Raw genomic sequence first — 17,524 nt, 5'->3', positions numbered from 1 at the left:
TAGCAGAGCCTGCCTTTTAAAAAGATGTAGCTTTTGTTAAGTGGGCTATATACAAGAGCCAATTTGGTGCAGTGAAAAGTGGAGAAAGTTGAGATTCAAAACATCTGGGTTTTAGGCCTGCTCCTTTCAGGATTGAGGTTTAGTCTCTCTTCAAACCCGAGGCTCCCCATCTTATACAGAGCTGGAGCTGGACCCCATGGCCAGGAGGCATGTGGACACAATTTTAAATAGTTTGACTCTGAGGGAGATAGAGATTACTTCTGCTTTCACTAGGAAGTCTCAGTGTGGTGGTAGTCTGTCTTCAGCACCTCTCTACTCATGCTTAATCTCCCTTTTCAGCGGCAACAGTATCCAGCATGAATTTATAAGATTGTATTGTTTCCATTGTATTTTTCCAGTGTCCTGTAGAAATGTGATACTGATTTTCTATTTGTAGCTTGGGAGTGATAACAGATCTCCCTTTAAAATTTGTTTGCTGAAGTTTAAAAAAAGAACAACTCGATTGAAGAGAAAGATTCAGTAATAGTGCATAAGTAAATTTTAAGTAATAGTAATAACGATTTAAATTTGGGAAACAGTGGCTGAAGCACAAAGCCTGTTCCACAAAGCCAGTCTCTGGATCTGGCTCCACATTTTCCAGATTTCCCTCCCTCCCTCCCGTCAGAGAGGCCAGGAGGCGCTGCCCACCCACTAGCCCCGCCCCCAGCCCCTGACGCACGTTCCATAAGTCACGCCCCCAGTCCGACGCACGTTCCGTGAGTCACGCCCCCAGCCCGACGCACGTTTCATAAGCCCCGCCCCTAGCCCCGCCCCGCGTGCTCCTCCTTCTCGGCCGCCGTTGCCCTGCGCTGAGCGGCGGCAAGATGGCGGCGCAACTGCAGGACCGTGATGGTGGTTCGCAGCTGGCAGGGCCGGCGGCAGAGGCCGACCCGCTGGGCCGCTTCACATGTCCCGTGTGCCTAGAGGTGTACGAGAAGCCGGTGCAGGTGCCCTGTGGACACGTGTAAGTGGAGGGTCAGGGGCCGGTCGTGGGGGCGCCTGACTGGGAGGAAAATGGAGCCGAGGAGCGAGGCCTCGGCAGGGAGGGTCTCGAGGAGGGAGCGGGAGGACACGGAGTTCCTGGAGGCCCGTGGAAGTTGGCGGGGTGGTCTTCTCTTCCGCCCTGCTTACTCCCAAGTATCCCGCTCTTCCGTTGAGCGCCTGCTGTGTTACAGGCAGCCTGCCAGGCTCCTTCCCACGCGCGATGGTGGAGTCGCACCCTGCTGGGGGTTTGGTAGGGTCTAAAGTCGGCTCTTGGGGAGTCAGTTTCCCTTAAATAGTCTGTTCGTGGCCCCTGAAGTACACTGTATATGGCGTCATGTGTCTAGCTGTGCCAAGTAATGCTAATGTTCACTACAGTTGGGGAAACGCCGGACTAGACCAAAAGAACAAAAGGGAAGTCTTGATGTAGATCTGCCCAGTCTGCCCTTCGCTGTGAAAGAGGTGGGGAGTTGGCAGATAGGGATTGTTAGCATTCCTACTTGGGTACGAGGTTTGTTTCATTGTATTTGAAATTATAAAGCCTCCATATTGCTAATAGACTGCTTATGACGACTGAAGAGAATGTGTGTGAAAATGTCCAGTATAGGTTCAGGGGTAGGTGCTTTGAGGTTGGCTGGGTTTGAATCTAAGCCTTGCTCCTTACTTCAGACACACATCAGACGCTTAAGTTGAAAGAACTGTAGAAAATGTGGCTACCTACCTCTTGCTACTGGGAGTTGGAGTTTCCTCTGTGGCCTTCCCCAGTGCTCGTCACGGGCATCATCTTGGTATTGGTCTTAGGACCCCTCTGTTGGTCAGTAGGCACAATAGGCACCTACTGGACCTCATGGGCATTCTTATTTCTGCAGCACTACAGCAGGGGAAGAGAGTTGGAGGCCATCTTGCAGGTGAGGGCACTGAGGCTCACTTAGGGCAGGTTCACCATTGTCTACTCTCCCCAGATGGACTGCAGGTGTCTGTTTGCCAGTTCAGAGAACAGTTGGCACCTGGCAAGGGCTCTTCAGGCACACTGACTGCTTTTTGCTTCTTCAAGTGCACCAAGCTCTTTCTAGCTTCAGGCTGTTCCTGTTTGCAGTTCAATTAGCCTGGAACTCTTCTTGCCTCATTTGCACCTCCCCCGTCTCTATCCCAGATCCTTTCCAGACTTCAAGTCCCAGTTTAAGTTACCTCCCTTGTCACCATCCCCATTTAAATTACCTCCCTGCTTCTTTCCTGGGGCTTCTTTCTCCAGCCTTGCACAGAGCAAAACTTAGGGATCACGAGGGTAGTGATCATGTCTGTTTTGCGCCTCTTTCTGTCCCAAGTGCCCAGCGTAGTGTCTGAGCAACCATCTTCCAATCTTATGTTCAACTGGCTAAAATATTTGTGTGCTCACTATGTGCCAGATTTGGGGGCACAGTAGGAAACAAGGTGATTCTGCCCTCGGAGTTCACAGTCCAGTGAATTGATGATAAATCAGTACTAATAATGCTCAAACTTTTGTCAAAACTCATTGTGCAATGGGAAGGTATTATAGAGATCAAACCTGGGATGGGGACAGGGGGAGTGATCAAGTAAGGAACGAATGAACTAAGAAATTAGTGGTGGAAGCAAACTTTGTGGAAGTTGAAGTGGAGCCTAGGTAGCTTTCTGGTTGAGTCCTCTTTTCCTTGGATCAGTCCTCATTATTATGTTTACCCAATTTTGGATTAATTCAGTGGATTTTATTTACAATTAACATTTATAAAGAGGATTGACCCAGCACAATTTGCCAACTGAAGAGAAGCAAAATTTGAGGTTTCCTTGAGCCAGATGGACCTTTCCTAGGTCAGAGGTCAGGGGGCAGTACTGGGATTAAAACCTTGGCTCTTTTCTGTACTCACCATACTAGCTCCGTGTGTTCATTAGTTCAATGTTGATTAAAGACAAATGGCTACACCTCTGTGAGGGCAGCCAAGTCTCCCTTAGCTCCAGCCGAGTGCTTTTTGCTCTGCCTGGTTGATTTTTGCTAACTTTTGTGCTTGGAAGTGAGCAGCACTGCAGCTCCGGCTGCGTGGAGCGTTGATCTTTATAAAACTTTATTTCAAGCCCTGAATTTTACATCCCCCTCCAACTTAGTGGAATACAGCTGGAGAATGGCAGGTGGCTAGGTGCCCAAGAGAAGGATTTTCTAAGTAGCAGTATAACAGGAAGTGGAGCATCTAGAAGGCTGAACTAGAAAAAGGCCCATAAATAGGAAATGGAAACTAAAAGCCAGTCCAAGGTGCAGGGGCCATTTAAAAGCAGGCTTGTTCGTCGGGTATGACTCAGGCACAGAGTGGCTTGTGAATATTGATCTCTGAGCTGAATCTTGGTGTATGCTTGAAGGGAGGCTTTGAGCCGCTTTTATCTACAAGCTGGGTTTGATTTCATTATGCTCTCTGGGATCTTCTGTGCTCTCTTGGGTACTCTATTGATCTGCCTTTGAGGTACAACAAGTGATGGCCATAAGGCCCCATCTGCCTCTTTAACCTCATCGCTTATCCTCTCCCCGTGGTCTACCACATCATGGCCTCAGAGACCTTCCTTTCTGCCTTTTGGTTCCCGCTTTGCACTTGGTGTCATCTCTGTGGAACTCTTTTCATCCACGTCTGTGCGGCTCTCCTCATAATTTTAGGTCTCAGCTCAACTGTTTCCCCTTTAAAGACGCTTTCTATGACCCCCTTCCCCCGCAGCTGATCTCTTTGCCTTGTTTTATTTCCTTCATATATTTAATCACTATCTGAAGTTAACACTTGTGTTTTCCCCTACTCTGGAATATAAGCATCATGATGACAGGGGTTTTGTTTAGTTCACCACTGTGCCCTCGCTTGTGAATCATTAGACCCCCTCACTTTCTCCCATCCTGGTTTAGAATTTTGTCTAGCAGCATTTAACATCTAGCTAAATAACAAAAAGGAAGAAAATTTTTAGAGACAGTAAAAAATGGTCAGATGCACAGATTACCTTTGATTATATGTCCTGAGTTCTTCCTGGCAGATTTTGTTATCTTGTCTGTCAGGCTGAGGATGTAGCCAGGGTATTTTCATGCTTTATTATTCCTTCCTTCTCTGTACCATATCTGAGTATCACCACCTATCTAGGCTTCGGACAGAAAGTTGGTCATCTTTGACTTCTTTTCTTTTCCAAATTCAGTAAATTGCCAAGTCCTACTGATTCTACCCCTGAATCATTTCCTGAATTCTTTATTGCCTCACGGTTTCTTGCCTTTGGCCATCTGTTTGGTTTCTACATCAAGTCTTTTCTGTCTTTCCTCATCTAAAAAATTTTTTAAACCAGCAACTCTACTGTCCTTGATAACGCCAGAGTTATTTTTCTAAAACTTGAATTTGGTCTGGTTGCTACCTTGTTTTAAACACCTGGCTCCCTACTGCTTATGAGGAAAGGTGTTAAACACTCACGATGCATCTGAGGAAATAAAAGTCTAAGTCTAAGGGCCTGGAATATTCTTCCCCTCCTGTACCACTGAACTCTTTCTTTTAAGGCTCTTTCGCGGATGCTGCCTCTGAAGTCTTACCAGCTCTGTCCTTCTTGGGTCACAACTGTTGCTCTTGACTTTGTGTTTCCATAGTGCTTTGCATTCACCTCTAATGATAGCCGCGTCTGTTTGTGGTGCATTTCATATGTGCTAGAAACTGTAGTAAGAGTCTGCTATGCATAATCCATCCTCCCAGCAATCCTAGAAGTAGGTACGACAATCTCCACTTCACAGAGGAGAAACTGAAGTTCAGGAGATCCCGCCAAGATCCCTCAGCGGCAGGGGCTAAGGTCTGAAGACTGTGCCATAGCACCTTCTGCCATGTCATGGGAGTTTGCATTTATTTCTGTTGCTGGACCTGTGTGTTCGTTGCAAGGAACACCCTCCCCCCCTTTTCTTGCCCAGAAGGACTCAGTATTTGAATCAAGAGCAGGGAGCAAGTTGTTTTTTATTCATTGATGTCATTTTAAAAGTTTATCCATTTTTGTTGTCTTGTCTCCACGATGCATGACGCAGGTTCTCTGTATGTCTTGTTCTAGCTTTTGCTCTGCATGCCTGCAGGAATGTCTGAAGCCGAAGAAGCCTGTCTGTGGGGTGTGTCGCAGCACTCTGGCACCTGGCGTCCGAGCCGTGGAGCTCGAGCGGCAGATTGAGAGCACAGAGACTTCTTGCCATGGCTGCCGTAAAAATGTATGTGGAAGTAAAACGGAAGAGTCAGTGTCTTTCTATAAGATGGGTAAAATGTAGATCTGTTGCCACGTCGTTTCTGAAGTTAGAGCGTGACTAAGTGACTAACAGCACGTGTGCATGCTGGTTATCTGTGGCAGTGGCTGTGCTGTTGCATTTTGGTAACCTTAATTGGTTGTGGTGGGGGTTTTTTTCCTTTAAGAATTGGTTTAGTATATTACATAGTTTAGCTTTGAAAGCCATAGAAATCAGTTGTCCCGGTTTTTTCCTGCAAAAGACCCATTTTCCCAAAGCAGCATACACAGTTTTAATTAGAATATAATGAATGACATTTCTTAATTTTTTTAAATATAAAATGAAGTCAGTGACTCAAAGTTACCTGCTGCAATGAGTTTGAGGGGAAAATTTTTCTTTTTTTGGGGGGGGGGCCATGCCACCTGGCATGCAGGATCTTAGTTTCCCAACCCCAGGGATGGAACCCGTGCCCCCTGCAGTGGAAGCACGGAGTCTTAACCACTGGAACACCAGGGAAGTCCTGAGGGGAAATTTTATAATGTATATTACTAAAGATATAAAACTTGTTCAACTTTTTAGCACTTGGCGAGGAGGAATTGTAGTGCAAAGGTCAATATGAAGTCACTTGATTATAGTAGCAATATCTAACATTTGACGTGCATCCATACTCTTTTGTGTGACCATATTCGAGTCAAGAATATTTATCTTAACATCTGTTGTAACTGCACAGGTTACAACATTTTATTTTCAAAGAGATATACACAGCATTATTGGTTTTTAAATCATTATGATTTTATTAATTCCAGACAACACAAAAATATAAACTAATGTAGGCTTGTTCCCCACTCCAGAGATGACCTCTTTAAAAATGCTTCAATTTGGAAGGCTGCAAGATATTTTTCTGCCCATTGACAAACACAAGTGTGAGATTTCTACAAAATAGGATCATACTATAATATATATTTCTACAAGTTCTTTTCACTTTTGAAAACTTTTTCTAACTTAATGACTTATTTGACATCCTCGCATTTTAGTTTCATTACTTTAACACCTTAATATGGATAGCCATAAAATGGATATACCTTACCATTTCTTTCCTTTCAGAGTGATTTAGCACTAGGGGTACCCAGTGGCTGCAGTTCTGAGTAGGGCTGTTTCCCGTCCCTTTTAATTGGGAGCTGTTTGATAGACAGCTTGAGGTCAAGTTCTTTAGCTGGAGATAAGACAGAAAGAAGCATCATGGTAAGCCAGAGCTCAAATACTGAAACATATTTTTCCTTGTAGTTTCTTTTGATTTAGAAACCCAAGATACTGAAATAAAGTTTCCTGTTACCTTCATCTTTCTTTATGTATGCATGATGAGTTTTTAAAAATTTCTGTATGCTTTTGATTTTCTTCATTTTAAAGATTAGTGATTGTATTGTATTATACCTCCAGAAATGTTTATCTTCCCTTTACGTCCTCTTTCTTCATTCCTTACACTTTTTCTTTCTTTTTAGATCACCTGTGATGAAGCACTCTTCTGTGGGTTTTCTTTTCTCTTTCCATCTTGCAAAGACTAGATTTTATTAGAGAAATAGAATTCAGATTCTGGGTTTTTTTGGTAAGATCATTTATCACAATCTGGTGATAGGATATAATTGTTTAACTAGGATTACTAGCCTTTATCCCTTTTACGTAAATCATCACTTTTCTTTGCCGCACTTATAATGGAATGTGGTTCTTGGCTTGCATAAGGAGATTAGTTTAAGTGCCAGTGTGGAAAACTTTAAAAACTTCACTGGGTTTGGAGTGTCTCTGTGAGCAGAGAGCATATCATGAATAAAGCAAACCTCCCTGCGAGTGATTTTAGAGTGGAGGCAGATAGCCTCGTTTGGTCACGTAAAACATCAGCCTTGGTATTAACAGAAACCTGCAACAGTCAGAGTTTCAGTCCCATCAGCATAGCCAGGAGTCTGGTGAGATTGTTTGCCAGGGTGACATAGGTCTAGTTTTCATCTTGCCTTCACTTTGGGACTGTGTTGGACTGGGTACAAGTTCCTGACTAACTTGTGGGCTCTGATTCTTCCTACTTAAGTTCTTCCTATCCAAGATCCGTGCACATGTGGCTACCTGTTCCAAATACCAGAATTACATCATGGAAGGTGTGAAGGCCACCACCAAGGATGTGTCCCTTCAGCCAAGGTAAATGACTCTGTCACTCTCTTAGGTGGACGTCTTTCTTCATGAGTTTTGGAAAGTGGCGGTATAATTGTTATGCTGGCTAAAGCTGACATAAGGTTTTGTTTTGGGATGGGTGTGGAGAAGGACTCTCATGTTCACTTCAAATATTAGCTGATCTGTTATTTTCAGTCATTTGACCTGATGCATAAGTGATCATCAGAACCCCTGTCATGACACATTGGGTGAACTTTGCTCCTTTTGGGAGGGTACAGTGATTGAAATTATGTGGAAAGTTACTCACAGAGAGGTTTCTTCTTTTTTCCTGCCTTTCATCTTCCAGAAATGTCCCAAACCGTTATACTTTCCCTTGTCCTTACTGTCCGGAGAAGAATTTTGATCAAGAAGGACTTGTAGAACACTGCAGGTTGTTGCATAGCACGGACACCAAATCTGTGGTAAGAGTAACTCTTTGAGTTTTTTGTTTTGTTACGTGGGTTTTTGTTGTTGTTTTTTGAATTTTTATGAGGAAAAAAAGTCAAACTTAACAGAAAAATTACAGGGTTAGTTAAATGAACTCTATGTACCCTTTACCTAGAGTCACAGATTAATAAGATTTTACCATATTTGCTTAACTATACTCTATATACATATTTTATGCTAACCATTTGAGAATAAGTTACAGATATCGTGACCCTTTGTCCCTAAATACTTCAGCACATATCTCCTAAGAAGAAGTAAACGTCTTCTTAGAAAACCACATTTTTTTGTGAGTCTGATTTTCACATTCAGGAATTGTAACATTGATACAATCTAATACCTACTTTGGGATTCATGTTTAAATTTTAACAATTGTAGTGTCCTTCATAGCAATCTCCCCTGGCCCCAAAATCCTGGATCTGTGTGTTATATTTAGGTATCATGCCTCTTTAGTCCTCAGTTTTTCTTTGTCTTTCATGACCTTGACATTTTTAAAGAGGACAGGCCAGTTGTTTTGTAGAATGTCCCTCAGTTTGGGTTTGTCTGTTTCTTCATGATTATGAGCAGGGATGCTACATCTTCCAGGTATACATCAGGCGGGTCATGTGATGTTTGTTGTTCCCATTGTTGGTAATGTTAACTTGGATCCCCTGGTGTCTGCATAAAGCTGCCATTTTCCATTTGAGTAGCTTCTTCATAGTTGTGGGGAAAGAGAATGTAGATGAAATTATTAGGATAGTGCTTATCAGTCCTTTGATATTTAATTTATATATCAAGGCTGACATGTAGTTTTCTTAAAAAAAAAAAAAAAGTTTGAATTTGGTCCATCTCAGCAGTGTTACCCTTCCCTCTTAATGTGATTGACAGACTAGGTCTTAATACAACTTTCTCTATAGTTTTGTTTGTTTTCCCATTTATCTCACACTGCTTCTGTTGAACTGTGTAGCTAGTTTTATGAGCAGATCTTCAGCTCCACTGCTATAAAAGATGGTGTACAGACTTGAGAATTTGCATGAGCTTTTTGCTAGTAGAATTAGGCCTGATGGCACTCGGTGTTTTTCTGTCTTAAATCTTAAGATTCAGCTGGTCTGTTTGAGAATACCTTGAATCTTCTCTATTGAACTCCTTGCCAAGTCCAAATTCTGGTCAGTACAGCTACTTTTTACACTGGGCTCCCTGGACTCTTAATGTTGTGCTGTGACAGATTCCACAGATGAACCCCCCCCTCTCTGCTTTTCCCAACTCCCCAAACTAGGGAACTGGGCTGGCTTGGCCCAGCGAGCACCCTGTTTTCAGCCAGGCCCTATTGCCACTAGGCGCACACACACACTGTCTGGTGGCTGTACTGGGCACTCTCTTTTCACTAAGTTCCTGGCATGAACTATCCCCATCTTTTCCACAGATAATGGTGAGTCCTGCTTTTCACTAAGTTCCAAGTACCAGGTGTGTGTTCCTTTCTTCTCTGTTCGTTCTGTCTCAGGAGCTCTCTGATCTATCTCTGAGGTCACAGACTGGCAGCCTGTCTGGCCCATACCCATTTTCATTTCCCCAAACTTTAAAAATTAGCAGATTTCTCAATCTTGATACTCCACATTTGAGAAGTGAGAAGTTCCGGCAAGAGTTGGCTGGCTCTGAGTAGTGCTGGCCCCTCTAGATGGGATGGCTCACAGACATCCTGCTTTGCTTGTTTGCCTTTCCCACCGGGTTCCTGTGAACACTTGAGTGTGCACCCCTCCTTCTGTGTCCTTATCATTCCCTCGTGCTGAGGAAAAGGCTCCTTTGCAAGTCTGCCTCTTCTCTGCCCGCATCCTCAGATCCAGGCAGAGGACTGAGACTAGGGCCTTGCCCTGCCCCTGAGGCTTCCTCTCCCCACCATGTCTCTCCTGTCACCTTCAGCTTTTCTCTCTACCCGCTCGTAACACTTGCTTTCCTTCAGACATGCCCAGTCTTCCCTGTCTAATTGGTGGGAGGAATATTTGGTCTACTGTTTTCTCTATATAACCTGCAGTTTCTCTTTTCCTTCAGGCTTTGGTTTGTCAGCTGCTGCTGTCTCTTCCGTATTCTCTCCTTTATCCCTTTAGAGTCCAGCGTCCACTGCTGGCATCACATTCTCCATGGACCCAGCTGGTCTTCTTAAGTCCTTGTTTTCTCTCACCTCGCTGCAATTTTTAAAATTTGTTTCTTTGTATGTAGTCAGTTCCTTGTATAAGAAGTGGACTGTGGCCCCTTCCCCTAGACTCCTGGTTCCCTCTATACCATCAGTTATTCAAGTAATTTTTATATTCTTGCAATTTAGTTTATGTTTGGATGTGAGAAATGCATTATATTACCACTTGTCATTTTTGTATAATAGAAGTAAACCCAGTGTAAAAGTAGAACAACACACCATGCCTGCCGACCTTGCATGAGATCAGTCACAAAGAACTGATGATTTTCTCTCAGAAATAAACAGCCTCATCATTTGATACTAATACCCATCCTTCTGAGATCTGTATCTTTATTACGTAGATGAGTGTTGAGGTTTCTGAGGCAGATGCCAATCTGGAATGGCCATCGCACCCCAGAGCCATCTGGGATGAGCCACTTCTCAGCCGCCATGTCTTCAGATTCATCTGCATTAAACTTAGTAAATCCCCACTCCTTGGAGATGCAGATTTCCTGGCGGCCAGGGCGCCTGAACTTGGCCCTGCACCGGGCCTCAGTCACATGCTCCTTGTTCTGCAGCTTGGTGTGGATGGGCCTGATGACTTCACCAATGGAAGACTCTGGCTACTGTGCCCAAGGGCCTTCCCAAGGCACCCTGTACACCTGTCTGGAGCCTAGACTGGGGATGGCCTGAGGCCAGACATTTTCTTTTCCTATGATTCCAGAATAGCTGCTCAGTGCACATTCTTTGTCTGCACTAAGCATGATATGTTCTATGAAAAACACCCCAAAGCCAGGTTTTCAGCTGCTTCTTCAAGATGTTTCAGTTATGGTTCTTAATAACTAATTACTGATTGAAAGAGCAAATGAGCTTAGACACAGACACACAAACACCACCACCTGCTCCCACTACCCATTTTCCATTTTAAAGTTAGCCAGATAAGCTCAACTATTTTAGTAATTATGAAAACTAAAACGGATGTTAAATCAAATGATAGAGCTACTCAAATTCATTTCCTACCACTGTCTCCCCTGCACTCATTTCTGGAAGTGAATAAGAAACCAGCGTACCACCCACGCTAAGTGGATTGCCCACATTGTGAAGCTGGTTAGTGCATAACCAGTACTGGAACCCAGTGTCCTGGCTCCTAAACCAGTTCTCTCTTAACAGCATCAGAGACACCTCTGTCGGGTGCTCATTGGCCTCTGAGTAGTGCTCAACTGTGTATGTGGAAAATACACAGTTATGTCATCCAGTGACATTTCTAGCTTTCAAATGTATGATTCATGTGCGTCTTCCTTTTTTGTCCCCCTTTGGATGCAAGTGACAGCGCATTTCTACACACTGTAACCAATGTTGTTGACATCTGTCCACATCAGTACATGTAGATCTGATTCTTTTTTAATGAGCTTCTCAGTTTTCCATTACTTGTCTGTACCATGATTTAACTGGTCCCTTATTGATAAACGTCAAGGTTACTTCCAGACGGCATCAGAAAATTTGATTAAAGACTGGATATTAAATGCTACTAAAAAAAAATTGATCGTTGGGTGAGATAATAAATAGTACTGTATTTGTAAAGGGAAACACATATTTTTAGGACTGTTCTGAAACAGTTAAGGGTGAATTGTTGTGTCTTATTTTTAAATGCTTCATTTTGTGCTGAAGTAAGTATGCCAAACTTAAATCTAGGTGTTGAGGATAAGGGATGGTTTATCAAACTATTATCTACTTTCCTATAGTTCTGAAGTTTTTCATAGTACATTTGTAAAGGCTGTCATAGATTTTAACATACCTTTGCCTATATTTACGTATGTCTGAAAAATAAAGTCTTAGCCTGCAGCCAGTTAAGCCGACCGTGCTCTTTTCTCCATGGGGGCCCGGTGTGCAATGGCTGCAGAGAGCAGCCTCCTTGGTAGTGTATGCAGCCTGTTGCCTGTACAGGTTGCCCTAAGGGACCTTGGAGACAGCGCTTTCCAGTGGACATTCGTGTCTGGCCTCAGGCCGTCCCCAGTCCAGGCTCCAGACAGGTGTACAGGGTGCCTTGGGAAAACCCTTGGGCACAGTAGCCAGAGTCTTCCGTTGGCGAAGTCATCATGCCCATCCACACCAAGCTGCAGAACGAGGAGCATGTGATTGAGGCCCTGTGCAGGGACAAGTTCAAGTACCCTGGCTGCCAGGAAATCTGCGTCTCCAAGGAGTGGGGATTTACTAAGTTGAATGCAGATGAATCTGAAGACATGGCGGCTGAGAAGTGGCTCATCCCAGATAGCTCTGGGGTCAAATACATCACTAATCGTGGCTCCTGGACAGAGGCACTCATGAGACTTTGGCCCTGTCCCTTCCTCACTGAGGCCCATCAGTGAATCCCACTTCCTAACAAAAAAAAGAATAGTAATAAAGTCTTAGATATGGATTAATTTGGTCAAAGGTTAAGTACATTCATAATTTTGATAGATATTGCTAAACTACTCTGTGGTATCTGGTACTGCAACCTAATTTTTTGTCCTTTTTTTCACCTCCTTTGGCTTCTTGAAATCCCTCTGATTATTTTGTCTCTGTTGAAGCCTCACTTCCTTCAGCCCTTGGTCCTCTGTTCTGCCCCTCTCCTTCTGCAGAACTCCTTAAATGTCAGTGTTTCAGCCCTTCCCTTTGGAAGCCTCCTCCTCCCCAGACTCTGGTTCTGATCATGCTCTCCTCCACAGCGCCAGCCGCCTGCCTAGCTCCTTAACCATTTCATATTTATCTTATGTCAGCCCCCTTTGTCACATATCTTCCTTGTAGATGGTGGGGTTCCGTCAGCAAGCCAGACCACTTATGCCTGCTTCTCCCCCCCCTCCAACTCCTCTCTGCCCCTCGCCGTGAATTCTCCATTCTAGCCAGACTAATTGGCTTCTTGCCATGTACTCTTTGTCTTTCCGAATACCTCCCGCTCTTCAAAGCCCAAATCAACCTCTTGTATGAAGGCTCTTTAGCCTGAGCCCCCTCATCTGTGCATTTACTTTATAAAAATAGCACATAAGTCTGTGTTTTACTTCCTTGGGATGTCGCTCATCTGTCATTTCCTTGGTTTTCTTTGTGCTTTTAGATCATTTTGTGTGCTGGGTTGGAAGATCGTAGTCTAGGCTCCTCCTAGGCTGACACAGTGTTCTCACCTCAGAAGGGGATCAAAAATGGGTGGTATCATGGCCTAAGCCTTTTGACTCGAGTGGGAGACTGACAGTGTCTTCTGGGATGTGAATGTGCACTTGAAGATGTGACCAGGCCCTGGACTGGTGGTCAGGAAAGCTGTCCTGGAAGAAAGGTGGCCGGACACAGGCCACAGAGGGCTAATGTCAGCTCAGACATCCAGCACCTGATACCGTGCTTCTTTATTGAAAGGTTTGTCCGATATGTGCCTCGATGCCCTGGGGAGACCCTAACTACCGCAGCGCCAACTTCATAGAGCACATCCAGCGCCGGCACCAGTTTTCTTACGACACTTTCGTGGTGAGTCTGGAGCCTGTGCTCTAACTCCTTCCCCCGGGGGGTGGCACAGCTCCCTCCCTTCTCTTACCTGGAGAACTGTGGGCCCCCTTGGTGAGTTTTGTCACTGATGTGATGGGCTCCCTGGAATGACAGCTGTGTGGTATTTAAGATGAACTGGCCAGTCATCTAGACTGAGATATAGTAAGCTTGCTTTTATTTTATGTTTTCCAAAACTTTTGTCCACTTCAGTATGTGGTTTCTACCTGTTATGGAACCTGGTTTAGGATCCTTAAGCTCAGGTGCCCACGGGAACCAGGCAAGGAATGGAAGTGATTCTGCTAAGGAATTGCAAGCTGGGTGGTGTGTGACTCAGGTAATGCAGCCAGCAACGCCAGCTGCAATTCCCAAATAGATAGCTTTGCCTCATTGAATCAAAAAGGCTGCTTTTACTTCGGAACGCTCCAGGTCTGAATGCTTGGTCTGTGCCAGGCTTCACTCAAGTGCTCTCTGGTCCCCACCCTTCCATCTGAGGGAGCCGTCATCATGGTCATCGTCAGGATGAGGCAGCCAAGGCACAGAGAGATCAAGCACTTTCCCGGAGTCATGCAGCCGGCATCGCAGACCGTGGAGCTGGCCCCTGGCCTCCGGCCCCTCTCCAGAGCCACCGCTCACATGCCCTGCTTCTCCAACTGAAAGTGAGTTCTTGCAGCTGCGCACAGTTGGCTGAGGCCGAGCGTCTTTTTTGCCCGTAGGATTACGACGTGGATGAGGAGGACATGATGAACCAGGTGCTGCAGCGCTCCATCATCGACCAGTGAGCAGGCTCTGCTGGGGCTCGTGTTCCAGAGCTTCCATTACATGTTCCGCGGGAAACGTGTGACTCCTCCACCTAAATGTACAACAGACCTGGAAGTGAGCCGTGGTATTAGGACAGGGTCACTTCCCACGGGGAACAGGTCCCCAGATCAGAGCCCTCCTTTCCTTTGGTCTCTTCCCCTACTGTTTACCCTGCTTGTCACATGTCTGGTCTTGCTCCTCAGCCACATCCTGCAGCTTCTGCCTCCTTTTTGGAAGGGAACCCAGCTTCTCCACCTGTTCTTGTTTCACATTTGAGCCTCGTGTTCGATGTTGACCTCTCAGGTCCTCTGAGCCAGCCAGGACCTTTTCTGGGTCATGAATAGCACAGATGAGACAAGCGTCTCCTCTCCTTGTCCCCGGGGTGTGAGCTCTGGCAATAACGCATCTGATCAGTGATGGAGCTCCTTCTGTGCTGTGCAAGTTCCTGTTAGTTGGTCCTTGGCAGCAGCTGCCAGAAGCTGGAGTTACCTCATGGGAAACATTTCACACGTCCTGTTGGCCTGAATGTTCTGGACTTAACATGGTCTGGTGCTGGAAGTTTTGCTTAGTGATATTTTCCTACCATTCCTGCACACCCTTAGGATTAACTGGTTCAATCTTAAATGCCTGCATGGTGCCTTTTTAGGATAAAGGTGTAATCACATATTTTTAGTGAAAGTAAGTGTTTCTGGCTTAGGAAAGTTAAACTCCATTTATCCATAAGTGGGGAGGAGGGTCAGCTAAGTGAGGTGGGAGGGCCATAGCTTTTTGGTTCTGATTTTCAAACTAATGAAGTATTTTCCGGTGACTTGGTTATGTTTGCTTCTCTACTGGGGAGCCTGCTTATGTTCCTGTCCTTGAAGCACAAAAAGGAGTCCTCAAATGAATAAGAAGTTTGGGGGCTCCAGTGGATACTAGTTCTTTTATTTGGTAATTTAGATTAAACTGTGTGTTGCTTTTCTGTCATGAATGGTTTCCTTATGAAACTGGTTTCAACACGTAAGTCGGTGTGTGAAGACCTGCCTTCTAAAGCGGAGGGGTTGGGGACATCTGGTATCGCCGCTGCTGTCTCTGACAAGACACGCTGTTCAGAAGGCACAGCACACTTCCTGGGAGCAGTTGGTAATGGAAGCTGTCCACTGGAAACTTGCTTTGCTAATACCTTCGGAAGCCTGAAGTTCGACTGTTTCACGAATATTAATAAATACGAGGCTAAGGGCTGTCTACTCTGTAGGAGCAGAGCTTCTGATCCACCAAAAGGCATCTGGGTCTAGGTTCATTTTTCCTTGTTAGATCTCTTGTCTGAATATGGACATTGTTTCTGGTCAGTGACTGAGGTTTCAGATGACAAGGGGCTCTGGGCCTGTGCACTGAGCTGTGGGCCTTGTGCTCCCTGCCAGCGAGAGCTGCACGTGCCCAGGGCCCAGCAAAGACGGGCCCTTTGGGGGCAGAGTAACTTTTTCTAATGTGCTGTTGCTTGGGAGGGCCCCGATGTTATGGTCAGATTCTTCACTAATTTCTGGAAGAAGTTCATCTCAGTCTAAGTTTAGAGGGAAATTTGACAAAACCTTCATTTGCGGGACCTGATGATGGTGGTCTCACTGGTGATACCAGGAAACTGAGTTCCTTGTATTAAGTGCACTTCATGTATTTCTAATAAGACGACTTTCCAGAAAGTGACATTTGTTATGTTCTGGCTTTTAAAAGGTGAAATATAAATAAATTTCATAATTTATCCAACTGGTAAGCTGTAATGCCTGTTTTCATTAACCACCATTTGCTGAAGTCTGGGTCTGGGGGGCTCCCGGAAGACTGTTGCTCTTTTTAAGGGGAAGTTCTTGTCTGTCATGAGTGAGTCCCATCTGGCTCTGATCTCAGCTCTGATACTTCGCCGGCTGGCTTCACCGGGCCTGTGTTGTCTGGAGAATGAACCCCCTTCCCTGCCGAACCCCCCCCCTCACCCCCCATGTTGGGAGGTCCCATGAGGCAAGAAGTGGCTGTGTTCCATTAAACGACTTCAGGTGCCTTAGCGGCAGCCCTGAAACATCATAGCAGAGGGTTCCACACGTGAACATCTGAGGTCATGGGCGTGTTTCTGTTCTGCACTCTGCCGCTGGCTGTAGGATGTCTGGAAAATACTTCCCCCTCCCGATTTAAATAGGTTATAATAGGATCTATCTCCTACATGTGGAGAAGGGACAACAGGGGGAAAGAGGGGAAGCAGAGACCAGGGAGGCTGCTGTTGGCGGTTCCGGGCAGGAGACAGCGGCTGCTTCGGGCCGTGTAGCCATAGGGGTGCTGAAGTTGTCTGATTCCGTCAGATGTATTTTTGAGGGTAAGGTGTGAAAGCAAGAGAGGAGTTGCCGTGAGAGAATGACACCAAGGTTTGGGGCTTGAATGACTGCGGGGTGGAGTTATCTTTCTGAATTGAAGGGAAGACTCCAAGAGGAGCAGCTGTGGGGGAATCAGATGTTTTAGGAATGGGTACCTAGGCCTTGGGATAAGACTTCAAGTTCTAGCATCATGCACAAGATACAGGAAGTGCCAGCCCTCGAGCAACTCAAATAGGACTAGGATGTGCCTGGGGCACTTAAATAACTAAAAGTTACTCTGATACTGTCAGTTACTCTGATGTCAAAGGTGGATGTGGATCAAACTATTTCTTAAAATGTATGACTAGACAATATATTTCTACACTTGTTTTAAATATAGTGTAATTAAAAATAAGTAGGCATTAGAAGTATTTCATCTTCAGTGCTAAAAGCTCTCACATTCAATTTGGCCAAAAAACTTGATTTCCTTATATTCAGGCATATATGGTGTTTACTAAGCACCCATTATGAGCCAGGATTGTGCTAGCCACTGGGGATTTATACACTAATCAAATGTATAATTACAGGCTGTTAAGTCCTCGTGGTAGGGGATTAATAAATGGTAGCTATTTCATAAATAGTAAATACCTCCTACTTTATAAAGAAACTAGAAGCCAGAAGTCCAAAGGCTTACAGAAGCATCTAGACCCTTTATCCCTTCTCTACCTGTGCCTTCTCCCTTTCCTATAATATTGCATGGGAGTGTAATTTGCCCAAGTTAGGAAGTGAACACCAGGAATATTCATACTAAAAAATTATTTGTTTGAAATTCATATTTAACTGGGTGTCCTGTATTTTTATCCATTGTCTGGAAACCCTAGT

General features: G+C 44.9%; 1 protein-coding gene and 1 non-coding gene across 2 annotated transcripts; both read left to right on the top strand.

The window, feature by feature from the left end:
• Positions 1 to 833: 833 nt before the first annotated feature.
• Positions 834 to 16,070, top strand: RNF114 (ring finger protein 114). Its single transcript, XM_027087025.1, has 6 exons — positions 834 to 1,003; positions 5,077 to 5,227; positions 7,317 to 7,423; positions 7,743 to 7,857; positions 13,407 to 13,514; positions 14,246 to 16,070. Exons 1-6 carry the CDS (start codon positions 864 to 866, stop codon positions 14,309 to 14,311), a joined length of 687 nt encoding a protein of 228 aa, XP_026942826.1. The 5' UTR covers positions 834 to 863; the 3' UTR covers positions 14,312 to 16,070.
• Positions 11,863 to 11,997, top strand: LOC113609634 (small nucleolar RNA SNORA70). Its single transcript, XR_003428743.1, has one exon. It is a non-coding gene; the product is annotated as a small nucleolar RNA SNORA70 (small nucleolar RNA).
• Positions 16,071 to 17,524: the final 1,454 nt, after the last annotated feature.

The sequence above is a fragment of the Aethalodelphis obliquidens genome, unplaced genomic scaffold (genome assembly GCF_003676395.1).
Source record: "Aethalodelphis obliquidens isolate GAN/ISIS:26980383/991018 unplaced genomic scaffold, ASM367639v1 scaffold57, whole genome shotgun sequence".
Taxonomy (NCBI): Eukaryota; Metazoa; Chordata; class Mammalia; order Artiodactyla; family Delphinidae; genus Aethalodelphis; species Aethalodelphis obliquidens.
The sequence above is the reverse complement of the archived record's forward strand: the minus strand, read 5'-3'. Positions and strand labels throughout refer to the sequence as shown.